Source organism: Rhincodon typus, chromosome 17 (genome assembly GCF_021869965.1).
Source record: "Rhincodon typus isolate 14 chromosome 17, sRhiTyp1.1, whole genome shotgun sequence".
Taxonomy (NCBI): Eukaryota; Metazoa; Chordata; class Chondrichthyes; order Orectolobiformes; family Rhincodontidae; genus Rhincodon; species Rhincodon typus.
This window is the reverse complement of record NC_063348.1, coordinates 12,863,772-12,880,260: the sequence shown is the minus strand read 5'-3', so window position 1 is coordinate 12,880,260 and position 16,489 is coordinate 12,863,772. Positions and strand designations below refer to the sequence as shown.

Sequence of the window (16,489 nt, the reverse complement as noted above, 5' to 3'; positions counted from 1 at the left end):
GGTCTGAGCAATGAAGACATGCATGCTAAATGCCTTCTTAACCATCCTGTCTATATGTGACATAAACTACAAAGAATTCTGTACCTTATGTCCTGCTGTAATGATGTATGTCAAATACTTGCTAAAACCACCTCCCCCCACCCCCCACCCCCGGTGCCCCCCCTGCCATTGCTGCTCATTTTGGATGCTAGATATTGAAATAAGTTGGTGCTCAGTCCCACAGAAAGCTAGATAGGATCATGCACTCGAACCTGCATGCTTCCTCTGAAGGCCATGATATTTTAGCAAATTGGGTGCACATCCTAAGGGGGTTAGATAGGGTAATGGTTGTTGTGCAAATTAGGCTTGTGGTGAACTGGCAGTCCATTTTACGCTATGATTTTAATGTAAACCATATTTCCCAGTGTGTAAATGTACAGAATAGTGTGATTGTAATCAGTCAGGTGACTAACGCTGAATCTTTATATTGTTTCTTTGCAGGTTATTGAAGAGAAACCCAGGTACTGTGGTCCTCATTGTTAATGTTGTAACATGTTACTGAAAACAACAAGAAAGGCAGCAATTTAGAACTTTGATTCATAAACCCGGTCACTGTGTGTTGTACAGGGACTGACACAGTCACCATGGGGGTAATCTAATGCACAATAACTGATGCATGTGGGGTGGTAAAAAGTAAAAATGGTCTAAATTTCAGACATGTCCCAAACTCTTCCATTTGCAGTTTCAACTGAGGTGAATCTTGTGAGGAGTGGTCTCTGATATCCTTACAGGCAGGTGGTTAATTGAAACCTTTTAATTAAGCTGTTTGGGTTTATTCACAAGGATGTTCTTTTTAACCATGTTGGCAAGGTATCATGGTCCTTAGGAAATGTGGCAGGTGACCTGAAGGATTAGATCGATAAAGTCTTTAAAGAACTGCATCTGATTCAGGAGTAGTCAGAGAGTTTCCTCCTACCACAACAAATGATCCAGTAAACTTTGCAACTTCATCACCATCACTTCCCCTGAACATATTGCCCATGATCATTGATCTCCCCACGATCACCAACTCTCCTCTGACTTGAACCTACCTGCAATCATATCAAAGCTCCCAATCCCTGATATATCCCCATCCCTTCAATCACTTGCCTTCCCCACACCCTATTGTTAAATCTACCTTTGTTTTTGGTTCTGGTTACTACAGGAACTTCTCCGCCACCAGTCAGCTGAACATGGCCATGAGGTAGGTTTTCAGGCAGGCATTCTGGAACAAAGTGTTAGATATTCCCTGTACCCGTTCAATGTGTTTTTTGAGGTGCAGAGCAGAGGTAACCGTATCTTACATCAAGTCTGCTGTTATGGACCAAACTAAACTCTCTCAAAACATATCAAGGATATAGCCTAGTCCCTAACTTTTATTTAAAGGCAAGTGTAAGGCGCTGCATTCTGGATGTGATTTGATTGGTCAAACTACCAGGCTTTTAGCAAAACACACTTCATTCTTACACCACAGTTAAAATACGAACAAGAAAAAAAGGATGGGCATAAATTTAATTGTATCAAAATACTTAACAAAATAATATACTATTTAACTACTACTCATCAACTGTTCCAGTTAACAGCATCCCAGCAACACAAATTCTGCAACGTTACTTTCATAGATCATAGAATCCCTACACTGTGGAAACAGGCCTTTCGGTCAACAAGTCCACACCGACCCTCAGAGCATCCCACCCAGACCCATCCTCCTATAACCCACCTAATCTACACATCCCTGAACACTATTGGCAATCTAGCATGGCCAATCCACCTAGCCTGCACGTCTTAGGACTGTGGGAGGAAACCGGAGCACCTGGAGGAAACCCACGCAGACACAGGGAATGTGCAAACGCTTCACAGACAGTCGCCCAGGGGTGAAATCAAACCCAAGTCCCTGGCGCTGTGAGGCAGCAGTGCTAACCACTGAGACACCATGCCTCCCCTTCTTGCTATCTCCTCCAATCCAAGAGAAGGAAAACCAATACAATGAATCTAGTAGCAGAGAGAGAGTTCTTTAGGCAGCACCTTCCAAATGCACGAACTCTTCCATCTAGAAGGACAAGGGCAACAGATACATGGGAACACCACCACTTGCAAGTTCCTTCCAAGCCACTCACCATTCTGATTTGGAAATATATTGCCTTTCCTTCACTGTTCTTGGGTCAACATCCTAGAATTCCTTCCCTCAGGGCATTGTGGGTCAACCCACAGCACGTGGACTGCAGCGGTTCAAGAAGGCAGCTCACCACCACCTTCTCAAGGGCTACTAGGATCGGGCAATAAGTGTTGGCAAGTTAGCAATATCCAAGTCCCACGAGTGAATTATAATAAAACTTGCACGTGCACCTGAAGCTTCATAACCTACAGGGCCACAGACAAAGAATTAGAAAACAGAATGAGGTTGGGTAGCTCTTTTCGGCTGGCTTGGATGAGATGGGCCACATAGCTCCCTGCACGTTTTCAAATCTTCCTACATTTCAATACTTCTACTTATTCGGCTGGGGACTGTGGTGTGAGGACCTGTGATTGGGAAACCCTGAACCACAGATTTTCCACATTGGCAGAGTTTCTACTTCCTGGCTGTGGCTGCAAGAGCAGGTCAGACTGTGAATTCAAGTAACTCCTCTCCTGTCACCCCGAAACCTGGCCAGCATTTACCAGGCATAAGTCAGGAGTATTATGGAATACTATTCTCTTGTCTGGAATGAAGTTCTAACAGCAACCCCACACCTCCCCCAATTACCTTTGACACAGTTTAAAAATCAAAAGTCTGTTCAAGTCAGTCTTGACGATATTTAAGGACCCAACCTCTGTTCCTCTCTGTGAACGGAATTCCAAAACTGTCAACCTTCTGAGAGAAGAAAGTCCTCATCATCATCTTCTTAAATGGGGACTCTTGATTTTGAAACTATGTCCCCAAGTTCTCGATGCACCCATGAAATATCCTTTCAGATTCAGACAGGCTGACTACAATTTTATAATTCTGCATTCTCCATACTTTCGTTCCAATTAATATTAAGCTAGTTGAAATCTTCTTACTATCACTGCCCCATTGTTTCTATTTTCCCTCCAGTTTGTCCACATTTTCACTCTTTTGTTAGCTTTTGACTGTTTGAGAGTTTATGGCAGCCTTGCAGTGCATGATTGCCCCGTTTTAATCTTCAGTTCAACTTGTGTACTTGTTTGACGATCCTGCTGGTATATTATCTCTACACAGTTGTCATAAAGTCATACAGATCTACAGCATAGAAAAAGGCCCTTAGACCCATCGCATCTACACAAATTAAAAATAACCATCCAACTGTTTCAAGCCCATTTACCAACATTTGGTCCATAGCCTTGTATGCCTTGCCTTGTGTTTGTTTTTTTAAACAACATAGTGTTCTGTTTTTGACCCCTTCTCCATATGAAATCTCTATAACCAGGATTAATGAGATGACATTCCTAAACCTCTTGCAGCTTGGATTCAGAAGTATCTAGAATATCATACTTCCAAGTGACTTCTGTGCCATGAACTCATGTGTCCTATTTACAAAGCTCCTTGTATTGAATTATATGTCATGTCACCAAGCACTAAACAACTCCTTTGTCCCTTTTCTAGCCCTGTTTTCTCTGTCTTTCATACTCAATTAATGATTTTACACAATTGATTTTGCTCATATTTAATTATTGGGGCCTGTGTCTTATACTGAGAGTGAAATGGTAAGATAAAGTCGCCACAATTCTTTTCAACCCATAGGGCCACTCTCTCATTAGAGAGACAACTGGTTGGGGAGGTGACCACACCTCAGGCAAGGGCAGAGGTTAAGAACAATAGTCCTTTGTACTGTTGGTGTCACTCTGCATCATAAACCGGCCGTCCAGCCAACTGAGCTAATCAACCCCCACTGAAATGTCCATTCTGTGTTTCAATAAAGACTGGCATGGGCACAATTATATTTCAATATATTCAACCTGTAGTATAATATCTTATAAATAAACTGTTTAAATTACTTGATTATATTCCAGTCTATAACCTCATGGTGACTATTTTACAATGATATTGTACTAATTTGGAATATCATTGTGTTCTCACCTAGATGTAGTGATGATGCTCTTTTGATATGTTTGAAAGAGTTTGCAGCTGTTTAGATTTTATTCATTCCAAAAATGAGCCTGAGGACTTTATGCTAAAATCCTATTTTCAGCGTTAATGACAAATATTCAACTTTAACGTTCCCTTGGCTCTCATTTACCAAAATATAATCGTGAACATCAGAGCATTTTGATGTTCCAGAATACTCCAAGGGAGGCTGCCTCAGATTGCGCTAACATTGAGTAACATTTAATTTCCTCCTGTTCTCATTAATGCTTGCAATTGTTGCTGACTGTGTTTTCATCTTTAACTATGTATCTCCAAAATCTAAACGATTTCTGCAATGATGTTGGGTTACATAGGACACAATTTTTAATGTGGCATCAACCGAGCACATTAAGAGCAGTGTGAGCTCAAACTGAGACTGTTACTTTTTTAGCCAGCTCTAATCTGATGAATAATTGTCATATAACAGCTTTATGCACAGACAGTACTGGGTGGGACAGTATTTATAGTAAGAAGATCTCCAACAACAGACAAAGGTTTGTTCCAGTGCCAAAGTTTACTTTGAGGTTAGCAAGTTATAGCTAATGTTGTTGAACTGCTTTCGAGGTTACATGAATGTGGCTCGCAAGGTATCTTTAATCACTAAATTTAAGCACTAAATCCAAAGAACTTCATGCATCTTTAGCTTTTTTTTGTTTGACCTCTGCAGCACTTTGGAATATTCTTCTTGGTTAACAGCACAAGCTGTTGATTTTTTTTTATTTATTTGTGGGATGTGGGTGTTGCTGACTGGGCCAGCATTTATTGCCCTGTCCCTAGTTGCCCTTGAGAAGGCAGTGGTAAGCTGCCTTCTTGAACTGCTGCAGTCCGTGTGCTGTAGGTTGACCCACAATGCACTCAGGGAGGGAATTCTAGGATTTTGACCAAGTGACACTGAAGGAACGATGATATACTTCCAAGTCAGGATGGTGAGTAGCTTGGAGGGGAGCTTGCAGGGGATGGTGTTCCTATGTATCTGCTGTCCTTGTCCTTTTAGATGGAAGTGGTCATGGGTTTGGAAGGTGCTGTCTGAGGATCTTTGGTGAAATGCATCATCTGTGAACATCTCCCACTAGCAGTATGCTGCACAGCCTGTGAGTATAGGTGTACTAGTATACACTGTCATCCTTCTGCCTCTCTCATAACTTGTGTATATGTACATTTTTAATGTGTGCATTGCAATTCCTGCAATTCATGTACTGCAACATTCTCATAGTATTCATTAAATGTGGGCATATGTTGCAGTTTATCATATAAGAGCAAAAAATGTGGACAAACTCAGCAAATCAGGCAACATCTGTGGAAAGAAACAGAGTTGACATTTCAGATAAATGACCTTACGTCTGAATTGACGAACAGTAGAAACGTAAGTATCAAAGCGAGTAGAAGGGGAGAGGGAGAAAGAAAAACAAAGGAGAAGGTCTCTGGTAAGATGGAACCAGGGGAAATTTCACGATGTAGCGGTCAAATGAAATAGTATTGAATATAGTAAAGGAACAAAGGTTGTATACAAATTAGGCATGAAATGCTGCAGTAGAAACCATCCGATACAATGTGAATGGACAAGATAAAAATTAACTCATGAAAATAAGAACAAGTGGAAGAAACATATTGTATAAGATGAAGGCTGTGGTTATGATCCAAAGTTGTTGAACTTGTATCTTTGTTAATATAGTGTATGTTTTAATGCTACAATTTCTCTGGGTATACTGTGTATGTGCACATTTATTTACATGTATACTGGTCCTCAGGCCTTTCTTGGGTAGTTAATATGAGTTCAGTTGGATTAGCTGTTAGAGAGTAAATGAGCAGGTGCATGTATCGAAGATTCATTTGATAGAGATGAATCATAAATCAACCCTTTCTGTATGAAAATGCCAGGATATGTGGAAGACTACTATACAATGAACTGGAGCAGATGTAGAAGGTAGTTCACTGCAGCAATTCACAAGCAGGAATTGGCACTATTAGGCCATAATAAATGTAAACAATGCCCTGGGATTTATTTCTAAAGGAATAGAATTTCAAAAGAAGGGAAATTATGATAAGCCGGCAGAGGACTTTGCTAAGGCCTCACAGAGTACTGTGCACAATTCTGATCTAATATTACAAGAAGGACATAGTAGCACTCAAATACATGCAATGGAAAATTGGAATAACGATACCAGAATACAAATGTCAGGATATGTTGAATCGACTACATTTGTTTTCTGCAGATAAATGAAAATTAAGAGATGATCTAATAGAGGTTTTTAAGACTATGAAGGGATTCGATAGTGTAAACATAGACAAAGTGGTTCCAATTTATTGGTAAATCCAAATCTTGAGCCAATAATTTTAAGATCATCAATAATCAATCCAGTAAAGAATTCAGAAAAAACTAATGTACCCAGGAAAGTAGTTAGAATATCAGACTCACTACAACATGGTGTACTTAAGATGAATAGCATGAATTCATTTATTTCATAAAGAAGAAATAGGAGAAATATGTTGCAGAGAAGTGGGGAGAAGGTTGTAAGGAATGTTAGCACAGTCAGAAATCGGTTGGACTGAATGACCTGTTTCTGTGTTGTAAAGTTCAGTGTCGTACAATGTGTTGTTCTGGCCTTGTATATCCGTGAAAGTGTTCTGCTTGGTGCACAGCCTTATACAGCTTCGGACTGTCACCTATTGCTGTCTGCCCAATTGTATACAGATCTAAGGTAACTTTAAAAGTATACTCACATGTTTTTTCTGCTCATCATCACTTTTGAAAATAACAATGGGAAAACCTGTGCTTCCTGTGCAATAATATGGATTTGCTGTTAGCTTATTAGACCATTTGAGAGAACACACCATCACTGCACTTGTGCATGTTCCACCTTCCAATGCATTACATGGCTTCACTTTGTCTCTATAGCTTAATTATTGAGGGAACCCCAGTGACCTTAGTTGAGAGGTTTGTTTGAAGAAGCTTTGTTCTATTGCTGCCAAAATCTAGTGCCAATGCAGATAACTGATGTGATGCAAATAGAATTATCTCTTGGGTCAAAGTTCCTGGCATGCTCCTTTGATTCCCTATGCTTATGTCCGCTGTGACTGTGAAAAAGTTATGAATTAAAGACCCACCACAGTGGCAAACACTAAAACCTAGGCTGAAACCCCGTGTAATACTGAGAAAGTGCTGAACTGTCAGACGTGGTGCATTTTGGATGGGAAATTAAACCAGACAATAACTGGCCCCTTAGGACAATGTAAAAGATTCTGTATCATCAACTCAAAGCCAAACAGAGCTCTGTGCTCAGGTCAACATTTGTCACAGAACATGCCTGACCGAAACTAATGACTTGGTTGTTCTTATTGTTGTTTGTGCGACCTAGCTCTGTGCCCATATGCTGTAAAACTTTAGAATACAAGGCTCATCATTACTGTCGGTGATAATAGTGGGCCAACAATTGACACATTGATCAAACATTTTTTGTTTGCTTTTCACCGGAGGTTGTAACCCAGTTAATAGAATTGGCAGAAGAACATCTGTCAAATGTGTTCAGTACTCATCGACTTTATCATTCATAGTAATTTCTGGCCTATTCTCTCAGCTATGTCAATAACATATTTTTCTTGTAGTGGAAATCAAAACTGATCACATGCTACATCCATTAAAAGAGCCTGGAGTGTGCTAAGAGATGGCTTGCAAAACATTGACTCAATTTCAGGCTCTCCAGGGATCTGGCTGCCTACAGTCTGGGGTTTACAATTTGTTATATTCTTATTCAATATTAACATCTCTATTCACATTTCCCAGAAGATGCACATTGTATAAGAAATTTTAAAAAGTAAATTGAAAGGGCAAATTCAGCTTCAGGGTATATGGTAGTGACAGTAGCTGAGATTGGCAATGAACTGGACATGACAAGAGAGATAAATATTCCAGGTTATAAGATCTCTGAAAAGGTAAGGAAACTGGAAAAGGAGGAAAAACAACAAAACTGACACGGAATAATAGAAATGATATTAACAAGGGGTAGCAGGCAGGAGAACCTATTTGGGTATAGTTAAGGAAAATAAATAAATGTAAAATTTTGAATGAGATGTATAACAGACCTCCTAATACTATCGATAAAGCAGCAGAGTATGAAATTGTGGAGTTTTGGAAAACCTGTTACAAACAGCAACGACGATGGAAATCTTTTATATAAACTGAGGAAAACAGAACATCTCCAGTACAACAAGAAACTTGCACTTTAATCTCCATAAGAATGAGAGAACAAATACAGAGAGTGATGAGCCCATTAATCTAATGCCAGCTGTGGGAAAATTATTTGAATCATGAACAGAGAAAGCCAGAAAGGGCTTGTATGCCTAACAAAATTAATTGTATTATTTGAGGAAGTAACTAACATGCTAGATAAGGGAACTTTGATATGTTTTTAACATGAACTTCCAGAAGGCATTCAGTTTTATGCCACACAAGTAATTGTTGGAAAAGATTAAAGTGTTTAAAATTGGAGACAAATTATTTGATGCACTAAAGAGTGAATTAAAAGGTAGGGAGACAGACAGAAGGAACAATGAAACTTTCCTCTGATTGGTAGGTTGTGTCTGCTAGTATCTTCCAACAAACTGTACTGACAACTGAGCTTTTCACAGTATTTTTCAATGACTTAGATGAAGTAATAGAAGGCTGTGTATCCAAGTTTCCTGATGGTATTAAATTGGGTGGCAGAGTAAATACTGTGAATAGAAGCAAAAGATTGCAGAGGTATATTGATAGATTGAAGGACTAGAAAACTGTGGCAGATGGAGCTCAAACTAGTGAAATTTGATCATTTGCTTAAATCAAAGAAAAACAGATATAAGTGCTTTCTGAATAGCGAGAAGCTAAGAACTGTGGAGGATCCAGCTTGATTTAACTGTCTATTGAAAGAGTGATTCAGGGGAAGATAGAGCTGAGGTTGAGAGAATGGAAGTGGAGTTGGAGGGCCTGATGTCCAGTGTGTGGTTGTAGAAAGAAAATGGAAGGCCTCAAGAGCAGGGTTAGTGTACTCATCTCAGGGTGTTGACTGACAGAATCCTGTGCAGGACTTGTGTTCACTTGCAGCCTTTCAGTTATCCTTGCTGAGGGTGATATTGTCCAATGTCCTTTACAGTGTATAGAAGAGAAGATCAATTGAGCCTGCAAGTTTAGCACTGTTCCTTAACACAGATATAAACATTCAATAAAGAGTGAACACAAAAACATGACAATGTTTCTTCCACAATAAAGGGAATGTCCCTAATTCCCCTGTAACTAGCAATTGAGCTGCCAGTATATCTGGCTCTTTGAATAGACTGAACTCAACAAACAATGCACACATGAATAGAGTGAAACCAATGGCGTGTGAAATATTTGCAAGTGAAATTTAATTTTGAGAAACACCCATGCCACCTTTGTTCTCTCAGATCTTACGTTAATGTTAATTGAAAGTTTTGGCTGTGATGCAGAGCCTCTCTATATGACCAGGAGACTCTCTAACAGGCTATTCAAAGATACAGCTGATGGATGGTTCACCAATGAAAAGCATCCCGAGCTGCATGCACACTGTTGACACTTAGAATTTTAGTTTTATTTATATGAGGAAGGGAAGAAGAGATGAAGGCAGAAGTGGCGCAGAGTGGGACATTGTTAACAAAGTCCTTGCCTTTATGTGGACCTAGCCTAGAAATATGCAAAACTAGAGAACTCTTAAAAGGTATATTGATTCTCTCAATCAATATTTTAAGGATGGTAGTACAACACAGAAAAGAGTGGACAGAGGAAATTCAATTAATTGCTATCATGTCTTTTACTCTGCTTTGTTCTCTTTGCCTCATCCACTTTTGCTTTATTTTGTAGTTCCTTGCTGCGTCTCTACTTCATTCATCCTGCAGCTGTAATGTGTGTGCTTAGTTAGTGCGCAAAAGAGCTCACACACGAAGAAAGGAGGAAAAATATCTTCAGTTGTGGTGGACTAACATAAAATACAGGCATCGTGAGACAGTCTGCTAATCTGATCACAAGCAGCAGAATCCGGGCAGGATAGTCTGACACAAAGCTAAATGTTAAGGCATATTAGTCCTTGTTATGTTTTCCTGTTGACAGGAACTCAAAAGACTACGTTGATGTATCTATTATTCCCTGTATTTTGGGAATCTTGCCACTGAAAGGAATCCTTGGAGTTGATGTCACTCCTTGGTGATCATGGTGACATGTAACATTGTAAAGTATCAATTAGTTTTCATTCATGCAGATCGATTTATTTTGCTGATGGCTGAAAAAATAAGTTCAGATAGTAATCATCTTACTGCAACTGATTGAAAGTGCTGTGCTTACCACACAGTTTCTGAAGTTTGTATTATTGCTCAGGCACTGCATTTCTATTGAATCCCAATCCTGAAAATTTAGCTTCACAGTGAGCATCTGATAATATATTTGGTTAATTCTAGTGAAGTGCTCCTTCACCTCAGTCATTTAAATATCTTTGGAGAGAGAAAGTTAATGTTTCAAGTTCGGTATTCTATGGGACTCAAAATGTTAACTCTTTCTGTCTCCACAGACAATGCCAGACCAGCTGTGTTTCTCCATTGTTCATTATTTATTTCAGATTTACAGAATCCTCAGTATTTTGCTTTTATTATCTAAATATCATGTAATTTCAAGTTGTTTGGGATCCAGCTACAGTGAATGGGACAAATTACAGTAAAGGCACCCCGCGCAAACCCCAGGATGAAGAAGGTCATATCTTCACTAGGTTTCCAGGTTGTGGCTGATGTTGAGAAGGCTGCATTTTGTTGGCTGTCCCTAGTTTCAGTCATAAAGGTAGAGGGAGTGGAGTTTCTTGTGCAACCACTGCATTCCTTGTAAGAATTCTACTTCCAAGATAATATTAGCTGGGAAAATATTTGTGCATGGCGTGTGTGTGTTGTGGCTAGACCTATATTCGTTGTCCATTCTTAATAGCTTTGGAGAAGATGGTTGTGAGCTGCCTTTGTGAACCATTTGCAGTGCTTGTGATGTTGGGACACAAACAATGCCATTACGAAAAGAGTTCAAGATTTTGATCGATTGATAGTGAAGGAATGGCAATATATTTCCAAGGTAGGAGGAAAACTTGCAGGTGGTTCTGTTCCCATGAATCTGCTTCTGTATACCTCTGGGGATGGAGGTCATGAGTTTGGAAGGTGCTGTCTAAGAAACCTTAGTGAGTTGCTGCGGTACATGATCTGGATGATATGCACCACTGCTGCTGAGTGTCAGTGGTGGAGAGATTGATTGTTGAAAGGGTGCATGGGGTCATTCAGTGGACTGCTTATTCCTCTCCGGCCACAGGTGAGGTGCCAGAAGACTGGAGGACTGCTAACATTGTCCCGTTATTAAGGAAGGGAAGATGGCAGGAAATTACAGGCTAGTCAATCTGACCTCAGTTGTGGTGAAGTTAAAAGAAAGAATTCTGATGGATAAAATGTAACTGCTCTTATAGACCTAGACTAATCAGGGATAGTCAGCACGAACTTTGATTTGATTTGGCTTGACTTTCATTATTGTAACATGTACTGAGATATAGTGAAAAATATTGTTTTGCATGCTACCCAGGCAAATCGTACCATACCTTGGGACATAGGGTAATAGAATAGAGTGCAGAATATAGTGTTCCATACATACAGAGAAGGTGCAAAGAAAGATCAACTCTAATGTATGAGAGGACCATTCAAAAGCCTGTTAACAGCAGGGAAGAAGCTATTCTTGAATCTGGTGGTACGTGTTTTCAACTTTGGTATCTTCTGCCCGACAAAAGAGGGTGGAAGAGAATATAACTGGGGCGGGAGGGATCTTTGACTATGTTGGTTGCTTTCTTGAGGCAACGGGAAGTATCGATTGAGTCACTGGATGGAAGGTTGGTTTACCTGCTGGACTGGGCTGCGTTCACAACTCTGTAACTTCCTGCAATCTTGGGCAGAGCAGTTGGCTTGATGGCAGGAGACAGAGTGGTGATGGAGGATTGCTTTTTGGACTGGAGGCTTGTCACCAACGGTGTTCACAGGGATCGGTTCTGGCGTCTCTTTTGTTTGTCATTTATATAAATGATTTGGATGAGAATGTACAAGGCATGGTTAGTTAAGTTTGCAGGCAACACCAAAATTGGTGGCATAGTAGCCAGTGAAGAAGGTTTTCTAAGATTACAAAAGGATCTTGATCAAACGGGGTCAATGGGCTTAAAAATGGCAAATGGAGTTCAATCTGGATAAATGGGAGGTCTTGCATTTTGGTAGAACAAACAAGGGTAGGGCTTATACAGTTAATGGTAAGGCCTTGGGTAGTGTTGTAGAACAGAGGGACCTAGGGGTGCAGGTACATAACTCTTTGAAGTTTGTATCACATATAGACAGGATGGTTAAAAAGGCACACTTGCCTTCATTGCTTAGCCCTTTGAGTTTAAAAGTTGGGAAGTTTTGTTGAGGTTGTACAGGACATTAGTGAGGCCCCTTCTGGAATACTGTGTCCAGTTCTGGTCACCCAGTTATTGGAAGGATATTATTAAGCTAGAGAGGGTTCAAAAGAGATTTACCAGGGTGTTGCTGGGTATGGAAGGTTTGAGTTGTAAAGAAAGGCTGGATAGACTGGGACTTTTTTTTACTGGAGTGTAGGCGGTTGAGAGGCAACCTGATAGAAGTTTATAAAATAATGAGAGGTATAGATAGAGTTATTGGTGGTTATCTTTTCCCTAGGATGGGGGATTTTCAAGACTAGGGAACAATTTTTAAGGTGAGAAGAGAGAGATTTAAAAAAGACATAGGATTTTTTTTTACTCAGACGGTGGTTCGTGTGTGTGCAGTGAACTTCCTGAGGAAGTGGTGGGTACATGAATAGGAAAGGTTTGGAGAGGTATGGGCCAGGAGCAGGCAGAAGGGACTTAGTTTGGGATTATGTTCAGTACGGACTGGTTGGACCGAAGGGTCTGTTTCAGTGCTGTATGATTCTATGACCAAGCTGTGACGCATCCAGATAGGAAGCTTTCTGTGGTGCATCTATAAAAATTGGTAAGAGTCATTGTGGACGTGCAGAATTTCCTTAGCCTGCTGAGGAAGTAGAGGCGTGGGTGTGCTTTCTTTATTGTAGTATCTATGTGAATGGACCAGGACAGATTGTAGGCGACCTTTACTCCTAGGAACTAGAAGCTCTCGAGCATCTCCACCTCAGCACCATTGATACAGATAGTAGCATGTCACCCACTCTGCTTGCTGAAGTCAATGACCAGCTCCTTCAGTTTGCTGACATTGAGGGAGAGGTTGTTGCGTTTTCACCATGCCACTAAGTGCTCTATCTCTTTCCCATACTCTGTCTCATTGTTGTTTTAAGATCTGACCTATTTACGGTGATGACATTAGCAAACCTGCAAGTGGAGTTAGAACAGAATTTGGCCACACAGCTGTGAGTGTATAAGGAGTATAGTAAGGGGCTGTGTACAAAGCCTTACAGGGCACCAGTGTTGAGAATTGTTGTGGAGGAGGTGTTGTCGCCTATCCTTACTGATTGAAGACTGCAGGTCAGGAAGTTGAGAATCCAGTTAAGGAGGGGGCAGCCAAGACCTAAGTTTCGGAATTTAGAGATGAGTTTGTTTGGAATCATGGTGTTGAAGATGGAACCAAAGTCAATAAATAGGAGTCTAATGAAGGTGTCCTTGTTATCCAGATGTCACAGGGATGAGTGTAGGACCACGGAGATGACGTTTGCTGTGGACCTGTTGCACTTGTAGGTGAATTGTCGAGGATCAAGGCAGTTTGGTAGGCTTGAGTTGGTGTATGCCATGACTAACCTCCCGAAGCTCTTCATAGTGATGGATGTTAGAGCCAGCGGGCGGTAGTCATTAAGGCACACTGCTTGATTTTCCTTTGGCACCGATGATGGTGATCTTCTTGAAACAGGTGGGAACCTCACATCATAGTAAGGAGAGGTTAAAGATGTCTGCAGATACTCCCGCTAGGTGGTCAGTTAAGGGAAGGTTGCGTTTGACAATTTTGATCTAAATTTTTAAGGAGGTAACCAAGAGTGTTATTGAGAGTAATGCATGTGACGTACTCTGCATTGATTTTGACCAGGCTTTTGATAAGATTCCTCATGGCAGACTGTTCAAGAAAATAACAGCTCTTGAGATCAAAGGCAAAACGATACATTGAGTTCAAAATTGGCTGAGAGGCAGGAAGCAGAGGGTGATTGTGGAGGAATGTTTCCATGATTGGAAGAATGTTTCTAGTTTGCGTTGCTAGGGTCTTCCGTTTTTTTTGCAAGTGGATTTAATGTATGTCTGACCAAGAAGGTTGCAGATGACACGAATATTGATATGGTAGTAAATAGCAGTAAACTGCAGGAGGACATTAATGGACTGGTCATCTGGGCACAGCAGTAGCTAATGGAATTCAAACCATAAAAGTGTGAGGTAAGGCACTTCAGGAGGGCTAACAAGTCAAGGATTTAAACAGTGAAGTGTAGGACCTGGGAAAGTACTGAAGATCGGGGTGACCTTGATGTGCATACCCACAGATTCCTGAAGGTAGCAGGGCAGGGAGATAAGATGGTTAAGGAGACATATGGATATTTGCCTTTATTAGCCAAGGCATAGAATACAAGAACAGGGAGGTTATGCCGGAGCTGAATAAAACTAAAGGCCACAAATACTGTATGCAGTTATAGAATCATAGAATTTTACAGTACAATTTTGATTCCTACATTTAAAGCAAGGATACACTAGAGAAGGAGCAGGACAGATTTACCAGGGTGTTGCCTGGCTGGAGGGTCTGAGAAATGAGGAAAAATTGGACAGACTTTCTTCAAGCAGCAAAGTAGAGGGCATCTGATAAAAGTGTATAAGATTATGAGGGGCAAAGGAATGCACTTTTTCCATTAGTAGAAGGGTCAATAACCAGGAGGCATAGATTTGGGGTTAGAGATAGAAAGCTACAAGGAGAGTTGAGGAGATATCATTTTCCCTAGAGTGTGGTGAGAGTTGAGACGGACTGGAGCTCGCTGCCTGAAAAGTGGATTAGACAGAAACTCTCCTAGCATTTAAGCACTATATAGATAATTCCTTCTGAGGAAGGGTCACCGGACCCGAAACGTTAACTCTGTTTTTTCCTTCACAGATGCTGCCAGACCTGCTGAGCTTTTCCAGCAACCTTTTTTTGTAAAGATAATCACTTGCATTGCCTTAGTCTCCGGGGCTATGAGCCAAAAGCTGAAAAATGGGGTTAACGTCATCACACATTTGTTAACTGCTGCATGTATGGTGGGCCAAATTCTGGTGGTGTAAAGGTTATGAATTTTTCACTAGTGATAAATGTACATGTCAGGATAGTGACACTTTGTATGGGACTGGCCACAGCTCACAGAGACAATACTTTCAACTTCCTTTAAATGGAATGTCAATGGAAATGCGAGCATAATCGAGTCGCCCCTCCCCACCTCATCATACAACTGTTGGCGCAGGTGAAACTGCATAAAGGCAGGGAGCCATCCAGTAAATATGCAAAACTAGAGAATTTTAAAAAGGATATTGGTTCTCTTGATCATTATGTTCAAGGATGGAAGTATAGCATAGAAAAGAGTGGACAGAGGAAATTCAAATCATTGAAATCACGTCGTTTGCTCTGCTTCATTATCTTTGTCTCGTCTACATTTGCTTTGCATTATAGTTTCTTGCCCATCTCACTTTGTTTCATGCATTCTGTCACCCATTTACTTTGCTGTTTCTTTTATCATGCTCTTTCTGTCACTCAGGTTCATTCCAGTGCCCTTGTTTACACTGTCTCTATTTATAATTTATTGCTGTATTTAACGCTCTCTGCTTCAGTCCTGCTTTCCACTACCCATTGTGCATCTCTACCCTGTTCCTTTGTTTGCTCCTCTCACGTCGTGACCCTTCCCTCTCTCTTGCTGTGCCTTTCTGTATTTGTTGGACTCAGTCTTATGTTCCTCCCAATCTGCTTCTCTTGCTTAAAATAAACTAAACTAAGATAAACTAAACTAAACTGTCTCTCTCTGCCCCTCTCACTCTCTCTCATGATGCTAATTTTACCGGATGTTACACATATTTTTTCATTTGTGTATATTCATGCTAAACACTTGTGCACATGCACTATACATACTTTACACTTGATTATAGTCGACTTCTGTTTGCCAGATACTAACCTTCCAATCTTGAGAGGATGCAAATTTGACAGTCTTTTCAAAATGGCGATCATTAAGTTAACGTAATAAAAGAAAATTCATAGATAGTAGGAACTGCAGATGCTGGAGAATCTGAGATAACAAGGTGTAGAGCTGGATGAACACAGCAGGCCAAGCAGCATCAGAGGAGC

The 16,489-nt window shown here is 40.5% G+C and overlaps 1 protein-coding gene across 1 annotated transcript in view; it reads left to right on the top strand.

The window, feature by feature from the left end:
- LOC109916254 (tripartite motif-containing protein 44) overlaps window positions 1–16,489 on the top strand; it is a 94,176-nt gene that overhangs the window by 36,601 nt on the left and 41,086 nt on the right. The window contains exon 4 of the mRNA XM_020515974.2: window positions 481–500. Coding sequence (XP_020371563.1) covers window positions 481–500 — 20 coding nt within the window. The remainder of the gene's footprint in view (window positions 1–480; window positions 501–16,489) is intronic.